This window comes from Aquarana catesbeiana, linkage group LG02, assembly GCF_042186555.1.
Source record: "Aquarana catesbeiana isolate 2022-GZ linkage group LG02, ASM4218655v1, whole genome shotgun sequence".
Taxonomy (NCBI): domain Eukaryota; kingdom Metazoa; phylum Chordata; class Amphibia; order Anura; family Ranidae; genus Aquarana; species Aquarana catesbeiana.
Window position 1 is genome coordinate 642,242,016 of NC_133325.1, and position 23,420 is coordinate 642,265,435.

The 23,420-nt window shown below is 40.5% G+C and overlaps 1 protein-coding gene across 8 annotated transcripts in view; it reads right to left on the reverse strand.

The window, feature by feature from the left end:
* Positions 1-23,420, reverse strand: part of ADGRG2 (adhesion G protein-coupled receptor G2) — a 236,904-nt gene that overhangs the window by 163,308 nt on the left and 50,176 nt on the right. For all 8 annotated transcript variants that reach the window (XM_073616458.1, XM_073616459.1, XM_073616463.1 and 5 more), the window contains exon 3: positions 13,646-14,245. In XM_073616458.1, coding sequence (XP_073472559.1) covers positions 13,646-14,245 — 600 coding nt within the window. The remainder of the gene's footprint in view (positions 1-13,645; positions 14,246-23,420) is intronic.

Below are 23,420 nucleotides of genomic sequence, written 5' to 3' on the forward strand. Positions count from 1 at the left end.
GCATTGTTTTTTTCATCGTGGGCTCTTTAGTGACCCTGCCCCATGCATGAGCACTTTTGCACTACAGTCTATGTATATATGCTAAAATTCAATAAAAAGATTAAAAAAAAAAATACTACATTGTATTAGGGGCAATCCATTCATTTTGAGCAGGTTGACAACTAACCACAATGCAGACAAAGACAGGCATATACCTTATTTTTTTACACCAAATGCGCATGCCAAGCACTGTATTGTGTTGCAGTATGGGTACCTTGAGGTGGGATTCAAAATTAATGTTTTACTGAAACCCTTTTCTGGTTCTGAGACTCAACAGCCAGGCAACAAGCATTTTCAAAAGAGCACTTGCATTGGCAGCCCGCATACTTGATTGGGTCATTCAGATCTTCAAGCAGGGGTTAGGGATGCCCATACATTCGGAAAATTGACTACATTCAGTATAGCAGGGTGAGATTGTGGTAAGTAAATGTAATGAGGGGGATTTACTAAAACTGGAGCATGCAAAATCCGGTGCAGTTCTGCATAGAAACCAATCAGCTTCCAGGTTTTATTGTCAAATCCTAATTGAACAAGCTGAAGTTGAAAGCTGATTGGCTACCATGCACAGCTGCACCAGATTCTGAGTGCTCCGGTATTAGTAAATCTCCCCCCAATGTGTCATCAAGATGACGATGTTCTCCTTCTGCCTGGACCTGTACTTCTGACATTTAGAGGGCTTTCACACCGAGCCGCCACTGGCATTAGTGGTAAAGCGGCACTATTTTTAGCGCTTACCTTCGTTTTAGCTATGCTATTTGGCCGCTAGTGGGGCGGTTTTAACCTCCCGCTAGCGGCCGAAAGGGGTTAAATCCGCCCGCAAAACGCAGCCGGAGCGGCGTTTACCGGAAGTATTGCAGCGCTGCCCCATTGATTTCAATGGGGAGAGGCGGTGGAGGAGCGGTGGAGGAGCGGTGGAGGATCGGAGAGTTCACCGCTCCTTCACCGCTCCAAAGAAGCTGCTGGCAGGACTTTTTGTGGTACCCTGCCAGCGCACCGCTCCAGTGTGAAAGCCCTCGAGCTTTCACACTGGAGTGAATGGAGCCACTTTTTTCAGGCGCTATGCAGGTGCTATTTTTAGCTCTGTAGCGCCTGAAAAAAGCCCGCAGTGTAAAGGGGTCTAACAGTATTCCTCACAGTTTTCCAATTTTTAGTGTAAAATAAAAGCACCAGGTACAAATTGTGCATTCACAATCTAAAAAATCTTCTAACGTCAAAATGTCATGTACTGGGTGGGGACCTTGAAGACGTACTAGGTGAAAAGTCCCAGGTAAAACCTTTGATGTTAGTCTAACCTTTGCTATTCGATGAATATCACAATTCCTGTTGCGTCCACTCACATGTACATACCCAGATTACAATTGCATAATATACAGTAAAAAAAAACAAAAAAAAAACACCCACATACACAACTGATTGATTTGTGGTGTCTTTTCATTCCCCGGTGTAGTCTATATAGGACTGCACTGTATGTGGAAACACATGAGAATTGCAAAATGTTGTTTGGGGACTTTGCTAAGACTAGATCAGAAAGTAACTGAAGCAGCTGAGTATGACAACCAATCAGCTTATAACTTTAAATTTCAAAGCTTTAACTTTACTCAAAGTTAAACTCTGGGATTAGCAAATATTCTCTAAATACCAGAGGCATATACTGTATTTTCTTTTATATTCTTACTTATTCTTCTGCAATAATCCAGTGTGAATAATTCATCCTGCAGTTAAGGCTGGTTACTACTGTTCTCTTTTGTGCAGGGTGAATGGTCTTGTCTCTACCCCCTCCTGTAGTTTTCGGCAGACAGCCTGTAGTGTAGTGTGTGGGGCCAACCACTCTGGTCTGTTACAGCACAATGAACTACAATGTCACTATTACAAGGTAATATCTGGGTTTGCAAAGGCATTTGGTGAACACAAAGGGGTTTTATAAAGGGAATGTTTTGTAACCAATGAGAAATATATTTACATAAAGATAGAGAGTTCGGTTTTAACCACTTGCCGACCAGTAACGTACCCGTACGTTGTAGGCTTTAAGTGGTTATACTGGGATGATCAGGCATCATCCCAGTACCGTTTTTTAAGGGCTGATGGTTGGCTCTCTAGTGAAAGCAATCCTAGAAGCTAACTAGCCACTGAATTAATTTTACAAGCAGCAGAAGGGAGCGTCCCCCCTCCTGCCGACCTCTACGGCTTTACTGGGATCTCCCAACCCACCTGGAGTCCTGATCAACCAACTGGCACTTCCACCGGCTGGTCATAGAGTTGAACAAAGACCAGATTGGCTTTGTTCAACTTGGTGATGACTTGGCATCATTTCAGGTTTACCCGGATGTAAATGGCGACATTTTTAAAAATGAAAAGCTTTTGATCAAACCGAACTTGGTGTGATTAAATGCTTTTAAGGGCAGAGGAGGTATCTGGGGGTCTTATAGATCCCAAATCTCTCCATAGAGTCACATGCCTATTTCTGTTACGAGGGATGTTTACATTCCTTGTGACAGCAATAAAAGTGCTGAAACCTTTTATTTTAGAAAAGGACAGTGTAAAAAAAGAAAAAATTAAAATTAAAATTAAAAAAAAGTAAAGTCCCCCCGTCCCCATTTGCTCGTGCGCAAAGGTGAACACATGCGTTGGGCCCCGCATGCACGCAAACAGCAGCCGTCCCACACATGTGAAGTATCACCACGAATGTCAGATCATGGGCAGTAATTCTAGCAGCAGACCTGAAAATCTAAAGTGGTAACCTGTAAAGGCTTTTAAACGAGAAGTATGGGATTTTTTTTTATCCTATATTCCTACTTACCTAGCTGGATGCAGCATCTGTCCCCCGCCGCCTCTGCACTGAGAACTGAGCCACCGAATACCGCTGATCGCTCGGTTCTCTCACCTCTCCGAGTCAGCATTTCTCCTGCTCTGCTGCTTTACGCTCATTGGAGCACTGAGCTTTGGAGGGACGGGGAGCGGCTGTCTCAGCGGTGAGCTGAGAGGCTGAGACAGCCCTCAGTCCAACCACCTGGCGAATCCAAGCTTTCATTGTCGGAATGACATGGTGCCTGGACTGATCTTGGTGACGTCAGCAGAGAGCGGACTGCAGACTGCTCTCTGCTGTAAACAGGTCACAGGAGTACAAAACAAATTGCACTCCTGTGACCCATAGGAGAAGCACAGCCGAATGAGCTCAGGCTAGACTTCTCCTTTAAATATCGCCTATGGATAGTAAAATGTATGTCGTTTGTTACTGTTGCACAGGTGTGCGCAATTTTATAGCATGACATGTTAGGTATCCATTTACTCGGCGTAATGTCATCTTTTATATTTTACCAAACAATTAGGTTATGCATTGTTTTTTTTTTGCATTAAAATTTAAAAAAGTGTATTTAAAAAAAAATTGCACTTGAAAAACCGCAGAGCAAATATCGTGTGACATAAAAAATTGCAAAACCCACCAATTTGTTCTCTAGGACCTCTGCTTTAAAAAAATATATAATGTTTGGGGGTAATAAGAAACCGTCTAGCAAAAATTACAGATTTTTACATGTAAACAAAAAGTTCCAGAAAAGGCCTGGGAGTCAAGTAGTTAAATATTTGCAAACAGGCAGTATTTTTAATGCAGAAGAGACATACTATGTGTAATTTTGGCACCTGTTGAGACGAATGACCTCCCATGCGTGAGAGTGACATCACCCTGGGTCCAGCCCGGCCAATCAAAATGGCCAAAGTGCAGAACTCAAAAGAAGACCTGCTAAGCATGTCAGCGGCCAGCAAGGCACAGCATCACTGTAGTGGAGGTGAGTCTAGTTCCACTTTAAAGTGGTTGTAAAGCCTCAAGGTTTTTCACCTTATTGCATTCTTTGCTTTCAGGTGAAAAAACTTTCTGTGCTGCAGCTCCCCCGGACCCCCCTTTTTCTTACCTGAGCCCAATTCGATCCAGCGATGTGCAGAAGCGCAGCAGCTCCAGCCGCTGTCTCTCTCCTCATTGGATAGGTGTAAAGCAGCAGGAGCCATTGGCTGTCAATCAAATCCAGTGACACGGGAGCAGGGGGCAGGGCCGAGTGTCAATGGAGACAGCAGCGGGACTCAGGAGCGAGCCCACACGGGGTCCGCCAGGCAAAGTGGCTTTCCCTGGGGGCACCCGATGAAGAGAAGGGGCCTGGAGCGCCGTCGGGGCACCCCAGAAGAGGAGGATTGGGGCTGCTCTGTGCAAAACGATTGCACAGAGCAGGTAAGTTTAGGCATGTCTTTCATTTTTATTACAAAAAAAAAAAAAAGGTGGATTTACAACCCCTTTAAACTAAAAAGTTAAGACTAGATGCTGATTGGGTACTATGCTCCAGATTCTGTCTGCCCCCGTTTTAGTAAATTGGCAGAGAGGTGACCTGAAAAAGTGAGGGAGGTGTGGACTGCAATTAGAGTTTACCTAACAATAGGTTTTAGGGCTCATGCACACGAAGTTTGAAAAATGCAGATTATACAGGCATTCAACATTTCAACGAGTAGTTGAAGAGGAGTGTTTACAAGCAGCAAAAAAATCCACTTTTAGACCCCTTTCACACTGGAGGCGTTTTTCAGGCGATTTAGCGCTAAAAATAGCGCCCGCAAAGCGCCTGAAAAAAGCCTCATCTGCAATCCCAGTGGGAAAGCCCGAGTGCTTTCACACTGGAGCGCTGCGCTGGCAGGATGTCAAAAAAAGTCCTGCAAGCAGCTTCTTTGAGACGCTTTAGGAGCGGCCCCGATAGTGCTCGAAAAGCGCCGCAAAAACAACAGTAAAGTGCAGCTAAAACTAACGGGTGCTGGCAGTGTGAAAGGGCTCTTAAGCAGAAAAAAAATCGCATATGCGTTTAAACACACATAAAAGTGTGCGTATGCATGTAAATGTATTAATTGGCTAGAATACATTTTTTTTACATATTGAACGCGTTATGCGCACACATACATGTATACATATTATAACATTAGAGGTGGTTTTTCTGCCAAATTCTGTCAGAAAAAGATTCTGCTTATTTTTATAAGTTTGTGTGCAAGAGGCCAAGCAGTCTGTACTCACTTTTGCTTTGTTCTCTTGATCTCTCACAAGGCTGCCATAGCTCTAAACCACAATCAGGTCACACATTTTTCCCCATGCCAAAGCAAGCACTTCGTCTTCCAGGCCTCAGGGCCCAGCCAGTGCACTTTGCAAGGCCATTTATTTATTTTATTTATTTTCTCCCACTGTTTGTCTTAACTTTTACTTGTGTGTGTGTTTTTTTCTCACAAGGATGAAGGGGCTTGCCCTGACATCTAGGGGGAGGACGTGTGGCCTTCTGGTTTCTTCCTCACCTGTCCCTGGGGGGTCTCTCTTCGGGAGAGCCCCTCGACCAAGTATTCGATGATTGGCTTTGGCTGACCTAGAAGAACGATGTCTACCAGGCCTTCTGGCTAGGCAGGCCATGGAAATCCTTTGTCCCTGTCAAGAGCCTTGTGCCATAGGGGATTAGGTGAGAGGTCCTACCCCTTCGTGTGGGTGGACTAAAGCACTCCCTTAAGTGCAATTTTTAGTGTGTTTCACATGCACAGTTTTGTTCGCTTAATGGTTTAACAGTCTTTATTTTTGCACCACCGCGGACTTAAAAAAAAAAAAATTTCCTCCATGCCAAGTAATTCTAGAGCATGAGAGAAAATAAAACACTATCCTGTGGTCAACTGTGTTATCAACTTCCAGGTTGGAGCACTGCTATGTGGCAGTGGTGGGATTGTATGTATTTCCGTACAAGTTTTGACTTGCTTAAAATTTTCAAATGTGTATAGGAATTTAGGGCGATCTTTCAGCAGATTAGGATGCAGTGACAAAAAAAGCACAGCATGCTTAATAGTGGTCAGCTATGGTGATAGCAACTCATATATCTGTAAGATTTGGGAGCTAGAGATATACATTTTAAAACTTAAAGTGTTTGTAAACCCTAAAAAAAAGATCCCCCCCCAAAAAAGAACCTGCAAGACAAAGGCATAATCAGCTAGTGTGCATAGCATATTGGTTGATATGTGTGAATGCGCTACTCCCGTAACTTACCACCACCTACAATGCTTTTTAACTAAAGCTTCCTGATGACGCATTTGATGATGCGAAACGCGTAGAGGCTGCTGGGAGAGTTTTTTGCATCACGTGACCGGACGAGAACGGTAACGAGGCTTGGAGCGCAAGCCGAGCATGGAGGCCGCACATTATCACCAGGCGGACCATGCTAACAGCCATTTACCCGTCCGTAACTGCTGGATAAGCTTCGTGCCGGCTCGAGGGCACTTTTTAATGTGAGTGATTATTTTACACTTTGTATTTTAAAATAAATGGTTTAAACATATTGCGCTATGATCGCCTTTTGTCCCTATGCTTTCCTATGAGGAGCATTAGAGTCCATGTTTTAGCCGGTGAGAAGTGGTGCCTAGGTGGAGTGGTTATCCCTTGAATGAACCAAAGGCGTACCTCTAGTGAAGTATCTGGTGAGTGGCCAATCTGAATGGTGGAGGGTCCCACTCAGTCACATATGAGTATTGAAGCAACATAGGAGCACGCCAGTCACGTTAATGGTTACAAGATTTTGCAGCACGTTTGAAGGATTTTTTGTTTTATGTATATGTATTGAATGATTATATGGTTTATTGATCTAAAGTTTTAAAATTTCATGCACATGAAAAATTTATGAGTAATAGTTAAAAAGCATTGTAGGTGGTGGTAAGTTACGGGAGTAGCGCATTCACACATATCAACCAGCATTTCCTACCCATCTAAATGAAGGGTTTTTTTTTAATGCAGCACCCCCAATAGTTATATTGTAATATTGTTTGAGCAATTAGGGGTTGTTTTGCGCCGGTGACACACACACAGTTTATGCATAGCATATTAGCTGATTATGAATTACTTACCTGAGATCGAAGGCCCCGCAGCGGTCCTCGTTCACCGCTCCAGCAGCCGACATCGCTCCCGGGGGGTTACTTCCGGGTATCGCGGCTCCGGCGCTGTGATTGTTGTTTTGTTGTGTCCTACTTGGAGATATTCCCTTACTTCTTGTTCTGGAGGTGAGTGGATATTTTCTCAAAACAAGGGGAAATGCCCTCTTAGGCTCGGTTCACACTGCCACGACTTGGGATCCGACTTGTGAGACTTCAAGTCCCGTGACATGTGAAATCCCATTTTAGTCAATGAGTGCTGTCTTAATTAGCACTACTGAAGTTGCTCTGACTTTAGAAAGGCGACTTCTAGCCGACTTGTGACCTTAGACTTTAATGGAAGTCGCCTCCAAGTCGGATCCTCCTCTTGATTAATGTGATTTGGATCCGACATTACAGGAAGATTACCTAGGCACCCCCTGAAGTTGCTACAAAGTTGCTTCAAGTCGCTTCAAAGTTTTATCAAGTCGCATTGAAGTCACCTGTCAAAGTCGTGCTGTAAGTCGCACGACTTTCAAATCGCGGCAGTGTGAATCATGCCTAATGCCTAGTACGGAAGATGAGATTATTGGACAAATGATCATCCATTTTTTTTTTTACATGCTAATCTCATATCGAAAATGAAGAGTTTACTAAAGTTACAAAAATTCTTGTATGACAGGGATAAAACTTCGGAAGTGATGTAATATATTGTAATGTATTTGTAGAGTATTTTCGAAGGACAACTGTACTGATTAAATGAAAATTGTACGATCTGGTATCCTACAATAAAAATTTTCATACTTGTCCCTTCGGATAATATCAGATTATCATATTATCGATTATCGTACGATCGCTTCGAACGTGCTATTTTTCAAACGCTAGTTTTATCTCCGGCTCGTACTTGATTCCGAGCATGTGTGGACTTTTGTCCGACTGACTTGTGTACACATGATCGGAAAGTCCGGGAACAAACATTTGTTGGCGGAAAATTTGAGAACCTGCTAGCCAACATTTGTTGGTGGAAAGTCCGACAACAAATGTTCGATGGAGCATACACACAGTCGGACTTTCCGCCAACAAGCTCACATCCAACATTTTTTGCGGGAAAATCCGATCGTGTGTACAGGGCATTAGTCTAGGCATTGACATGAAAGACAGTTGGAGTATCCAACCTCTGAAAAAAATCAAAGTTACAGTGAAATCAGAATATAACTTCCCACTTTAAACTTTTCTTGCTAGAATCGGTAAATAGTTCAATATAAAAAATTAGCGTTAAATTGCTTTTAGAGGGGGAAAAAAAAACACATTGTTTTTAAACAAGTCTACCTTAGAAAATAATGGACATTTTTGACCTCTGCGTATATTTGAATTTATTCATGTCAACTATGTAACACATAGACATGTGCAAAATGACCAATACTGAATATATTCTCCCCCCCCATAATATCACTTCTCCATTTGCTCTCCCTGTCAAAGAGAGTTTTTGAGCGCAGTCTGGTTTTAATTAGTAATGTTGAGGAAGGATATCGTCACTGTGGTTTTAGAATGTGGTCTGCTGAGCTGAAGCAAAATATACCTTCAAGAACCATGTCTGTTGTAATAACTAAAAAGAAATGTATATCCTTAGAATTTACATTACATCATATGAAAAATTAAAATAATTACAGCAAAGGATCCATTTTTGTGTAACATAACATGATTTCATGCTGAAAATGTTTATTTGTATTTACACTAAACAGAATCTTTATGTAGCCCTCAAATGAATAGGTCTTGACTGATTTATTCTTTATACAGTATACTTGTGCATCTTCCTTATGGTTGTATGTATACTTTTCACTTGACATTGTACTGCCAATGATGAGTTTTTCCACTACATAAATGAAGTGTGATTAAAGTAGAATTAAAATAAATAAAACTCTCCATTAAGCTTCAAACCCCTAAGCTGAACGCACCATTTATTCGGTTTCAGCCTGGCCAAAGCTGAGTAGTGTGTTTCAAAAGCTCGGAGCCTGTGGATTATATCACTTAAATAAATTTGCCAGTAAAAGAAGTACCTGTAAACTAAATAATAAATACTTACCTCTTCCGCTACCCACGGCGCCAAACACTGCTCTGTTAAAGAGAAATTTCCCACTGAAGTTTCTCCTGAAGGTTAGTATATGCTACTAAATTATAGCCGATTACTAAAAAGAAGAAAATCTTTTACAAAATACTTAGTAGACTGACAATCAAATGTAACATGTACTTGGAAGGACTGGGAATTGTAGTTTCACTTACTGTATAACAGGCAAATTGGTTTATTTATTAAAGGTAAAGTGATAGGCAATGTGTATTAAATAATTGAATATCATTTCTAAATAAAGTAAATTAAAATCTGATTGGTTAAATGGGTTGAATTTGAAACAAAGTAGTGGACTAGTAGACAAGTTCACAGAGTTGTGAGGCCTATTTATGCCCCGTACTTCTCCTAGAATTGTGCTGCTACCCATAAATAGCCCTTAATAATAAACAGGATGAGATGGAGACTCATGTGCTTGGATAACCCCAGTTCTCAGGCATTCAAATGTCCAATATAAAAGAAAAAATCTGGCATGTCTTAACAATAAAACATATACGATTTTATTAGATCCATCCATTAAAAGGAATCAATACCTGTAAATATTGACACGTTTCAGCCTCGTACATAGGCCTTAGTCATAATACATACAGTGGTATTTAACCCAAAAAAATGGGGTTGATTTAATAAAAGAGGAGAGTACAAATTTTGATACAGCTCTGCATAGCATAGCTTCTGGGTTTTTTGTCAAAGTATAATAGAGCAAGCTGAAGTTAGAAGCTGATTGGCTACCATGCACAGCTGCACCAGATTTTGCACTCTCCAGTTTTAGTAAATCAACCCCAATGCTCTACATTGCAGCTTACCAATTCTTAGACGTGGTGGCTGTATGAGTTTTCTTTTTTAATATATTTTCTTTATTTTCACCTGCCAGTAAGTCTGTTATTTTTCATTCTCTTTTAACAGACCCAGCTGTCCAGCAAAAGTTGCAGTTAGAGGATTGATTAAAATCATTTAACACTGACAGGTATGCATATAATGGTTGGCTTTTATTAATTTATGTAAAAACTTTATGTCAAAAGGAAAACATTTGTTTGCTGTATTGGCTGAAAAAGTGTTAGCTGGAATTTAACTTTCATTTGTTAGAAGTACTAGCAGATTTAGATGTAGTTGACTAACACTGCTGACAATGCTGCTGTCCAAAGGTGATTCCATTACACCTTCTTCCAGACACCCTAAGACAGGAAGGGGTTGATTTACTAAAACTGAAGCATTCAGAATCTGCTGCAGTTGTGCATGGTAGCCAATCAGCTTTTAACTTTAGCTTGTTCAATTATGCTTTGACAATAAAATAGGAAGCTGATTGGTTTCTATGCAGAGCTGCACCTGATTTTGCACTCTCCAGCTTTAGTAAACTACCCCCACAGTGTGTTACTGGCTGGATCACCAGGTAAAAATAAAATAAAAAGCCTTTAAGAAAGAAATCCAATACATTTAAGGACTGGTAAGCCACAATATATTACATTTTTGTTTTCATGTTTAACACTACTTTAATGGGCCCTCACACTCCTTATAGTGGTTTATCGCTTCCAACTACTGTATGTCCCTTCTACATTAAAAGTTACTTACCTGCCTTTCCACCCCTGTACACTGCGCTGCTCACAAGCAGCTCATTGTACAATTCTGCCAATGCCAAGATGAATGAACTCCCCCACATTCACTGGAGTGAAGTCATCCCAGCCAATGAAAGGGTCTGGTGATTAGTACCCGAAAGCCGCCTGCTCAAAGATGTCGGTAGATGGCTGGGAGCTCCAGGGCACCACATCGCTGGACTGAAGGTAAGTATAGCTCTGCTTTAACAAGGTCTAAGTCAGACCTAACGCTTCCTTATTTCACATTACACTCACTTGGGTTTTTAATACGGGGAAGTGAGATATGTATGCTAGAGTGTTTAGCACATATGCAACATAGATGGCATGAATACCAGGGAAAGGAAGTTTGCTGGAATGCAGTATTTATTGGTGACATGGATACTTGAGAGTAACCTGAGTGAGCTGGAGTGCAGATTTCATTGGTGACATGAATACCATGGATTCTGGGGAGTGAATTGTTTGAGATGGAGTGCAAACCTCACAGGGAGGTATAGGTTCCGAGGTTCTGAGCTCTGTATGCTGGAGTACAGATGCCACTGGTGAGGTGGATACTGGAAATTGAGTTGCATTTGTATTGAAGTGCAGTCCTCACTGATGGCATGGATACTGGAGTGTGAGCTATGGAAAAGATCTCATTGAAGGCGATGATATTGGTTCGTGAGCTAGGTTTACTGGGATGCAGTTTTCACTGCGGACATATACATGGACTGCATGGCATGAAGTATACATTTAAATGATCTCTACATACTGTGTGAGAAGGAAATCTATAAATATACTTCACCTTATATGATTGTACTGCTTCCATATTGTCCACGTATATTTTTCTCCTGGAAATGAGTGACTTTTCTGAATACAGTACTATAGATAAGTACTGTGATAAATTGTTGCTGATTTATATGTTCTTTGCCTTTTTTTTTGTGATATCCTTTTCGGATTACTGCTCTCCTTTCAACATATTTAATCCTTAATGTTCATTAACTGGATATGTTTTCTGTTTTCTGATACTGTGAATGTTGATATCCCATATATAACCGATTGTAAAAAATGAACTATTTCATTAAATAAAGAATTATAAATATTTATAATAAATATGGGGTCTGAGGAGCCTCGTGAATGGTATTAAATAGTAGAGGACCAATAAATTTGTTTTACTAGATTATCTATATCCTTGAATAAATGTAAACAAATTCACAATAGGGCAAACACATCTCCATAGTTCACTAGTATAATAAAAGTTACAAAATATTCAAATCATTTATTTGTGTATTAATTATTTGTTACCTGTCAGCTTGTGAAGTTCCTAAAATGGCACCATCATCGGACAGAATAAATCTATCAGCGCTAAGTACTATTAGTCAGATGACTAAAGTTTTTGAATTCCTAACAGTGCAATAAAACATGAAATGGCTGGCTTCATAAAACACATTAACCCTTTTTTTTTTTTATCTAACTAGACAGATCTTTTATGAGAGCTGCCTTCTGGCAAAAATGTCTTTTATGTGACCACCTTTAAGATAAATGCTTTATCTGAGTCACACAAATCCCAAATTGAAATAGTACACAGTATTTGACACAGCATATGAAGTCAACCTTAAACACTATAACAATTACACCCTATAACAATTTACAGAGCTATGCATACCTCATCTGTGCAACCTTCTGATTCTAGTTTCAACTTGGTATTAAGTGCTTGATTACCTTGACTTCCCAACCCATCAATTTGCCTGTCCAGTGAAGGTACTGTTTTTGGCCATAAATTGTCTCAAATTGCATCAGGCTAAAGGGAAATGCTAAATTCCCCCAATTGGACAAGTCAGTCTCAGGGGTGCATTTAAGAGGCTTTTCTGGGTAAATAAGGTAATAGCAGGCAACTTGCTTCATATTTAGATAAAACATTAAAAAAAGTAAAATGAGTACCAGTTCAAGGAGACAATTACTCTGGCCACTAGGAATTCACGTCTAATTAACTGTGTCTCAGAAGCAGCAAAGGTGGACAGGAAAATAAAAAAAGCTACTGCAAAATACAACAGTCATTGCTAAACTTTATGTAGTCATAATGTATTACTGATATGTAGTGATGGTGCAGCTCTGAACTAAATAAAGTCCATGATAAATGAACAGTTCATAAATATTCAAAGTGGTGCTCTTATGCTGTGTAACAGTGATAGATTGAAACAGTCACCAAAACCCGATCACACTGACTCTTACCCTAAGGTAAAGACATATAGGCAATAATGTCTTTACCTTAGGGTAAGAGTCAGTGTGATCGGGTTTTGGTGACTGTTTCCATCTATCACTGTTACACGAGTATGGACATGAGTATCATGTCCACCACGACATGATACTCATGTTGTGGTGGAAGCTCTAATTGACATTCATGTGGGCTGTTGGTGGAATATACTCCTGAATTTGGCATCCATTACCTGATTATTGGTGCTAGTGAAATCTTGCCCTGGAGGAGGTAATATCCTTGGAGTGGAGGATTTCTGAGTTTGCCATTGGATGTTACTTATTGCCTATATGTTTTTACCTTAGGGTAAGAGTGAGCGTGATCGAGTGTTGGTGACTGTTTCCATCTATCACTGTTACACAGCATAAGAGCACCACTTTGAATATTTATGAACTGTTCATTTATCATGGACTTTATTTACTGTAGTTCAGAGCTGCACCATCACTACATATCACTGTTTATTGTCTCCAACAATACTGTGCTAGCTGCTGTATGTTAGGATTCCTGTAATAACCCAAGTGCAATAGATTTGAATGTCATAGTGTATTACTGTTGCACCTCTTTTTGACTAAGTGCATCATCCACACAGACCGCAGAAACATTTGTTGTAACTGAAAATGTTCTACAGAAATTATATTCAAGCTTACATCAGTGTTCAAACTTTAGCTTACCTTTTAACAAGAGTTTAAGTTTACCCAATTACTCCTCTGAGCCTATGCATAGCTCAAGGGAATGTACATAATAATAAACCATAAATGAAAGAAAACTTACCGCAGTGGAGAGTTAGATCTTGCTGTACAACATCTGGAATGTAGATCCAGTGTCCAATGTCCCATTTTATAACATCCCCATCAATGCACTTTCGAAAATAACCAATGTCATTTTTTCCCCACATCCTAAACATGTACAGTTCCCCTACCAATCCTACTGATATCGTAGAATTTGTTTCAATAAGGTCTGAACAGCCAAGAACCACATTGCCACCTCCTTGCAGCTCTGTGTAGTTTTCCAGTGTGCGTTTATCTTCAAGAGTACCGTCAATATAGAAATCCATGTTTTGGGTTTGGGCACTCCAGGTAATACACATTTCATACCATGTAAGCAAGTTTAGGCTTTTATAGACATTGATTGGAGTTCCAAACATCCAGAGTTTTATACTGCTGCTGTCACCGAGTAAACCAATTTCATATACATTGCTTGGAGAGGATTTCAGCTTGTAGGTGAAAGCAGTCCAGGGATCAGAAGAGTCTAGCTTTATATAGGTGCACAGAGTGAATTCTGTTAAGTTGAGGACAGGGGAGCTCAGAGTCATGACTTTTGTACATGGTTTGTCGAAGACTGCTTTGAATTCTCCAACATTTGCTGCCTGAGCTACAAAAAAAGAAAAAAAAAAGGATTTTAGCAATAAATAACACAGTATATGCATTAGTCGTTTCACCATCTTAGTAGTCCACTAAAGATAAAATATAAGCATGGTCTATTTAAGTCAGATGGGTCAACTATTCTCATGCTTTGAACTCCAACACAGTATACCATGCACCCCCAACAAGTTGTTCCTGGGCAAAATAGCTATCAATCCTGCTGGTTCACTTTGGATTATTGCTGCTATCCCCAATATTGGCTGGAGCAGGTGGTGCCTAGCCACACATCCCTGCCTGTCTCTAAAAGCATAAACATGCATACTTGGAGAAACCCAATCTATGCATTTATGTTCATGCATGAAATACAGTATATCTAAATAGAATATATATATATATATATATATATATATATATATTACACCTTTGCACATAGGTGTGCGCAGCCTCTTGCATTAGGGTGTGCACCCCAAAGCTCAAATACATATGCATGTGTATATGTACTGATGGTGTCAGTAGGGCAGTGGACAGTGTAATTTTGTTAATTTTATTTTACCAAAATGTTTGGCCTTGTGTAAAATTTTTTTTGGGGGGATGAAATATCAGTGGTCTAAACAGGGGGGAATATGCAGCACACAAGGAAAATAGGGTGTGCCCAGGCACACCTGGCACACCCTGTGCGCACGCCTATGCCTTTGCAGTCCTTAGATTTGGTGGCTGCATCAGTTTTCTTTTTCTGATTTATTCCCTTTTTCCATCTAGTGATCCTTCTAGTAACTGTGGGTTGACAATGCTCACTGACTGTACTTATCTAAGGAGGAGCAGCACTATCACCTTAGGAAGTGTTTTAGAATTAGAGATGTAAAATTAATAATAATAAAGATAAATAAAGATAAGAAAAAAAATTGTCACACAAATTCACCCACTTACCTGTCAATTATGGCCAGAGAGGACAGAAACTATCATCTACTTTATCCCTACCTACAATAGGAGGTACAAGATGGAGCCCACAAGCAAACTAAACTGGAGCCTTTCCCTGAAGTGCCTCCTAATGACAGAAATGCATAATTCTCTTGTTTGAGAACTGCATTGAGAAGTACAGTGTTACATGAACTGTATTCCAGGATTTGCTTGTTTTCAACAGAGAGAACTTTCAATATTTAAGACTTTACATAAAATCTCAATAATTTTTCATCAAGGTCTTCATGTTAAATAGTTTGAATATAATGTCATAGATATAATACTTATCATTGTAAAAGAGCATATCCCACGCTTCATTCTTTAACCAATTTTTCAAGAAAGAAACAAAACAAAACAAAAAAGAGCTTTGAAAAAAAAGGGAACAAAATCTGTTTTTTTTTTATCTCAGACCTTTTTCAGCTTTTTTCCCCAGACCTTTCCATCTCTATTTAGGACTACAAAACACCTCCTACCTTGCTCCATAACATAGGAAAAATGTGTTCTGTAGTCCACAGATAAAGACAAAGTTGTGAACTCTATTGAGGCAAAGTATACAGGAAGTTATAAGCTTACAAGATATCTGGCAGGATTTGTTTCCACTTAGTTAACAGATACAACACACACTGTCAATGCTATATTTTCCAAACTGAAAGGGTGAAAATAAGAGAAGTTGATTGTTAGCATTTACATATACTTTAAAAGGAACCTGTTATGACAGAAATTTGGAAGCTTCCATTGTTGGGGCCATCGTGGGGTCAGAGGTTACCTGAAGTTTGACAATTGCTGGTTTGTCAACCTACTGACCTTACACATTGCTTCAATGTGCTGTAGGTAAGGTTAGGCAGCTGATGGGAAGCAAGTGTCAAACCTCAAGTGATATCTGATATTGCAACTAATGTCCCGGATTCAGACAAAGTAAGTAAACTACTAATTCCTACATAAGCCCAATCATAACTAGTTTGCTGTAAGATTAGGACATTATCATATCCTTAGAATTAATGAGAGTCAATGAATAATAGTAATATACACTTATACATTATAATTTTTTAAAACATATACATTTGTTTTTTTACATCAGCATTTATCTATTTACATACTCAGAACACAATGACTTTAAAATATCTATCTTTATGGAGAATGGTTTAAAAGATACATTTCAACAGACATCTGTTACTAAAAAAAAAGATAAGGTCTCTCTATTCTCCTGCAACTGTGCTTATTGTAAAGCATTTATAAAAGATCAAGTTAGCAAAGCCTTGATGTGTTTCCTGTGTTAGCACTTAAATCTGAACTCTGGGTATGATCTTTATTGCATACTTACATTGGTCCAGCTTGAAACAATGTAAATATGTGTGTGTATCTCATACCTAAAGCCTAGTACACAGCACTGACAGCTCTGGTCGTAGCTGCTGTACTAACAACCCGATGTTAGTACAGCAATCTCCCCTGCTGTTCTATTGTGTTCTGACAGGGGAAGGCCCGCCCGCCAGAACACTCTGGTCAGTCATTGGTTGAGAGTGCTGATCAGGTGCCAGTCGGCTGCTTTTGTCAGACTAGCTGCTATACACACGGACTGAATGTCAGACAGTTTTTATTGAATCGACCAATGACGCCCGACATTCGGTCAGTGTGTACCAGGCTTAAGGGGCTGCTGGGGAAGCTGACAAATACTGCAGTAGCTGGTGCTACTGCTAGTAAGAACCACAATCTTCTGGGTCCTGCCGCCATTCACAGAATGCCTTGTATTTTTTTCAATGAAAGCAAGACATTCTCTGATTGGACAAGGGGGGAGAGAAAGACTGATGAGGTCATGATCTCCCCCTCGTCCAAACAGGTGCCTGAGAATTGTGGCTGTGCTCAGCAAGCAACCTTCTGTGGTTAATGTGTAGAGGGGAAGCCGCTCGGTACAGGACTTGTGGTTATCACTGTAGTAGCGGTGACTACAATGGTGATTGTCACCTCATCAGCTGAGCCTCAGGTATGAGGTATACATACTTACATTGGGCCAAGCTGGACCAATGTAAGTATGCAATAAAGTCCATCCCCCGCCCGTTCTAGGTAGGTCGGTCGGTGGTCAGGTCACCCGTACCCCCACCCCCCGGTTGGTCATCAAGCGGGTGGGTTTGCATGCTACTATGTGTGGCAGGCAGCGGCTCTTGTGTCCTCTCCTCCTCTTCTGCATCATGGCGGCTTCCGCCGTGCGTCTCCTCCCTCCTCCTCCTAGGCGTCCAATAGTCTGTCCTTTCTGCCAATCGGGTGACGGGTCTCCCTGATTGACCAGGAGGAGGATCAGTGTGGCAATAGCGACTATTCATTCACTATAGTCACAAAACTGGGAGGGCTCGGAGCGCTGTACTTTGCGCCCCAAGCCCACCCTTTGTAAAGCCTATTTGAGCCTCTGGCACTAATCACATTTAATCACAATTAAAAAAAAAACACCCCCCCCATTGAAATCCATGGTCCGGCACACTGCAAGTAGGTGAGAGGGCCGAATACATGGGTGGGGGGGGCGGCGCCCGTGCGCCCTTAATGGACGGGCCACCACTGCTTGGATCCTGCAATGGGCCTACAGGTATGGTGCTTAAATTAAACTCCAAAGTTAGCTACAATTTGTTTCTAAAAGCACTGGGATCCCTTAACTGCGTAGTGCAGTAGTACAACGTGAACGTAGTCTTTAATCATAAGGAACAAGGCTTTCGCTGTTATTAGTTGGAAACCAGTTATTTTGTTTCTTGAGAAACTTCTATTGTCTTTGAACTTTTGTTGAATTTCGTGAAAAACCTGCTTGTTCATGGCCAACCTAATTGTAGCTAAAGAAAAGAAAGTATCTTTACTGTAGATTTAGACTTGATTGCTCTTGCATCTGCTGGTTTACGATGCATGAACAGCTAGCAGTAAGTGATGATCTCAGCTCACAAACTTCTCCTGAAAAATCAGTTGGTCATCTTTGAGAATTTTGTATGTTCACTACCTTTTAAAACAAAGTTAACATAAGCATATGAATCAATGTCACTCAGGCCCCAATCATGCCCTGCAGTGAAGGGAGAGGAGGTGTGTAGTTTTTCCTTATACCGCAGAAACGTCAGCATCCCAGGAGGCTGAAGCAGTGTGAAGAAGCAGCTTTCAGGAACGTCAGAGTATGTTCTTGGATCTCATAAAGCTTACTGTACAGATTCCCTTTTGGCCTAGAACCATTTTCTCTCGGTAATTAGATAGTAGGAGAGCAGATATTTTGATGCAGAACTAACCACCCCCCTCCTAATATTGGATATTCATCTGGCAATCAATTACATTTTTCAAGCAAAAGCTGAGTAAATTATACAAATGAATTAATTTTGTGAAACTGATGGTTCTGCAGGTTTCACTCCAGCTATTATTTTCTCACCCAAATACCGCAATTAGGTGGAATTAAAAGAGTAGCGTTTTTTTGTTCTTTTATAACTTTTTTTCTTTAAAGACACTTGATATGGCAGGTTTATACCACACTTTGTCATTTCTAGCACTAAACATGCTCCCAATGCATAGAGAGCATAACAGAGATTTAGCAGTCTTCTGCAGTCAGTTATAAGGTAAGTGGTAAATTCTAGCACATGCACTATTTTTTAATGTTTTGCACATTTATAGAGAGTACATTAAAATTAAGTTGTGGGTTTCTGATTTTTAAGGCTTTTTGTCCCACATGGTTCCTGTAAAATAGTGAACTTTGCATCGACAATATATCTGCCAGCACCATCTAAGCCACAATTCTTGACATACTACAGTTTGCATAATGCTATAAGTATATATTTTAGTAGAATATCAGGCAGTTAAGGAAACAAAATAGACTAGAATTTGTGGATGTACGTCATATAAACACAAAAAAGGAATACATTTTGCTTGCTTCTAAACCAAACCAGACATCGCCATATTAAGGTTAATTCTATCTTCTGTAAACATGTTTCATGTACAGTATACATACTATACATGTACACTGAACACCGCTGAATTAGTCTACTGGATACAGAGTCCTAAAGAAATGTCTTCATATATCAAAGAATCATTCATTCATGAGAAAAAGTCCTGGGTCTGGAATGGAAATTGTAGATTAGTACATTTATTTTAATTTGCCATAGCTGGATCCAAAAGCCACATGGTGATTGAAGGCTGTAATTTTAATGTTTCCTTTATAAATGTGGTGTTTGGCTTTCACCCAAGTGATGACAAATTCCAACTGAACCTGAAAATTATTAGTTTATTATAATTAGATTCTGATGAATCTGGTGAAGGGAGCAAGTTTTTACAACGTTCAATGTGTACTTTAAAGAAAGAACTGTGCTCAGGAAATGGATGTCATATAATGGATGTTATAGGGTATGTGAACCCTTTCTTTCTTAAAAGGTTAAAGGGGTTGTAAAGGTATACATTTTTTCACCTTAATGCATTCTATGCATTAAGGTGAAAAAACTTTTGATAATACCGCCGCCCCAGCCCCCCCCCGTTTTACTTACCTGACACCTCGAAACTCGGCCGCTCGTTCCCGACCTCCATTCAGCCGATCAGCCTGGTCACTGATTGGCTATAGTGGATGGATTGAAAGCAGCCATTGGCTCGCGCTGCTGTCAATCACATCCAATGACGCGGTGCGCCGGGGGCGGGGCCGAGTGATACAGCGAGCGGCTATAGCCGCCGGATGTATCACGGGAGCGCGCCCGCAATAACTAACCACCATGCGAGGGAGCTCGCATTAAGGTGGTTAGTTATTGCGGGGAGGAGCTGAGACAGCCGCCGAGGGACCCCAGAAGAGCAGGTTCAGGGCCACTCTGTGCAGAACGAGCTGCACAGTGAAGGTAAGTATAACATGTTCGTTATTTTTAAAGATAAAAAAATGTACCTTTACAACCCCTTTAAAACAATGTATTTTGCCAAATCTAAGGTAAACCTTTTTTTTTAACAAAAAACTTTGTAAATATATTTACTATTGTATGCAAGTGGTCACATGGCCACTATGCAGGAGAGTCTGCTGAGGCTCCAAGTGGTGGTGGTAGGTAGGGAAACCAGCTTCCTCTGGCATCACATATCCCAGCCGCTATCATTTAAACTAGGTGGGGTTGTGTCAGCAGCAGTCTGACCATGAGAGAGCAGGCATGCTGTGGGTAGGCAAAGCATCCTGTAACCTCTAAAGGCCTGTAGACACGATCAGAATATCATACAAAAAATACCGCTTTCCAAACGATCATACGATAATCTGATTGTTAGTACACAGCTTTCGTCCGAAATTTTCCGAAGGGACAAGCGCAAATTTTTTTTTTGTATGATACCAGATTGTATGTTTTTTGATTAAACAGTACAGTTTTATCTGAAAATACAATACCAATACACTACAATACAATACATCACTTCCGAATTTTTATTCTGTCATACGAGAATTGTCGTACTTTAGCAACCTCTTCATTTTCAATATGGAGACTAGCATGCAAAAAGAAAACGGATGATCATTCATCCAATAATATCATCATGTGTACTAGGCTTAAGCAGATGGCAGGGTTAAGCAGGCGGGGGGGATATATGATCAGCAATTCTAACCATACAGATATAGGGCTCGCTGTGCATGTGCACAATTACTTGTAGCTCCCAGGAAGATGGCAGCGGTGAAAACTGACCATGCAAGGATGCATTAAGAACACATTAATGGAGGGGACTGGCAGAGTCAACTAGGTGTGTAAAGTCTAAAACTTGCTTTAGACTTACTATGAATATGGGGATAAAGAAAACCAATCCCCAATTATATACGTTAAGGTGCAAATACACTTTAGGTCTTCAACATGTATTTATCTTTATTAAGAGTATGTTTTGCAGAGCCAATAAAAGCAAGAATATATTATTCACACAACTTATAAAGCCAAAAAATGTGTTGCTAACCAAAACTAGCTGAATAACTTTGGGAAACAAAAACAAAATGTTTACACAGGAACTTGAAAAGTCCTTCCTCTAAATCAGTGGTCTCCAAACTGCGTACCCAGAAGGCGGATGTGGCCCTTTGACCACAAAACACCCTCCCAATGTTGAGGGCATGTGGCCTGGTATGGTTCAGGAGGGGGGGGATCACTCATCCCTCCCCCTATCCTGACCTCCAGGCTACATGCTCAGATAAGGGTCTGGTATGAATTTTGGGGGGGACCCCCACGCCAATTTTTTAAAAAATATTGCCGTGGAGTTCCCTTCAAAATCCATACCAGACCCAAAGGGCCTGGTTTGGACTGGGGGGGGACCATACGCTGTTTTTATTCCTTGATTTTTCATCTATATTGCCGGGAGCTGGCAATATATTACGGCTGCAAACAAGTTTAAATTAAATTTTTTCCTTTAGAAATGTCATTTTGCTGTGGCACTATTCTACCCAATTGCACAGATGCGCCCCTTTACAGGCAGACTAAGGGGCCCCCCAGGTATGATATTGAAAGGAATCTTTCATTTTTAGTGTTTCACTTTAAGCATTATTAAAATCATTGCTCCTGAAAAAAAGGTAGTTTTAAAAACTTTTTTTTGCATTGATACATATCCCCTGGGGCAGTACCCGGGTCCCCATACACTTTTTATGGCAATAACTTGGATATAAGCCTTTAAAATGAGCACTTTTGATTTTTCATGTTCGTGTCCCATAGACTTTAATAGGGTTTGCATGTTCGCTAGAACCTTTCGCCTGTTCACATGTTCTGGTGCGAACCGAACTTAGGAGTGTTCGGCCCATCCATAGTTGAGAAAGGTTGGTTTGTTCTTGGAGTGAAAACATTGTTTAGTTTACAGGGCAGGTATGGTGTATTATCAGCAAGCACGTTTTTAGGTATTGCAATTATTCACACTTTTGCATATTTCTTTCATTATTTTGTATTGTTTTTTAATAAACTATTTCATGTTTCCATTTTTTTCTTTAAAGCTCACCCTCCTAAACCCACTTATACTTACCATCCATGCCACAAAATACCTGGTGCTTCCAGGTTTGGTGGGGAATGTAACACCCTTCCACGACTCAATGCTTGAGCCTAAGCAGCTAATCACCGTTCCCAATATCCATAACTGTTCATAAAGTGGAACTAAAGCTGCAAATACCTCCCCACCAACGTTCCAACATCTGCGAGGTCCCATCTTCTCCACGCCTTCTTACCGGTGTGGGTTGTGGGGGTTTTTGGTCGTTTTGATTAGCCACTGCTGGAATTCATTCCACAGGCACAGTGCCAAAAATGTACACAAGCTGTAAATGAGCAGCTCCGTGGGAATTGTAAAGAAGAATGGGAACGGACAGGTAAGTTTACTTTATCACAAAAGAGACAAAGCTTGTTAGTTTTTACCTTTAGCTTCATTTTAACATAAAGTATGGTAAATCGAGGACAGGAAGCGGGAGAGCTGTCAGCATAGTCAGTACACTGCTAGGGACCGATAATTGGTATAAAAGTTATACATGTTGTAGCAATAATTACAACAATAATCATAATGATATTTTATAATATGGTAAAATGACTACCCTTGCTCCAAATTACTCCATAACCCTAATACAAACTTTGTTAAACTTTAGCTTCTTTATACATTTTTGTAAAACTACAAACCACAGCCGTCCTTTAAAGCAGAGTATAGACGCTGGGATTTTTGACTGCATTAGGCATACAGGATTAATTTTAATCTATAGCAGAAGTTCATGGGGCAATAAACCTACACTGTAAGACAGATAAAGCAACTGCACAGAGGGGAATCTGTGACTAAAGTCAATCCTGAGGTCTGACTTCAGCACCTCTATACTAGAAACTTCACACTTTAGTTTTTGTTAACAGCCTCTCTAATAAGGTCTCCTTCTACCCCAGGTACATAGCTGCCCAGTGGGTTGCTATGACTATTGTTACACCACAGGTACAATGTCAATGCTATTTAACCTATGTATGTAGTACATCGCTCCTCTGCCTTTTAGCTAAGATCAAGTGTAGTATCTGTTTCTATTAATGTCCAGGATGGGTGCTCCGCCGTCATTCTGGCCTTTCAGCTGGGATAGCTGGCTGTATAGTATCCCTAATAGAAGAAATGGCTGCACTCTGTGATCAATCAGAATGATTTTATTTAGAACATCCCAAGTGTTGACAAAAACAGAGAGCTGGTAGACGCGTTTCACACACTTCAGGTACGCTTAGTTATTACACAGAAATAGCAGCATAACCATCCTTATAAAGCCCCACCTAATTGTATGGCAGGTGACACAAATCACT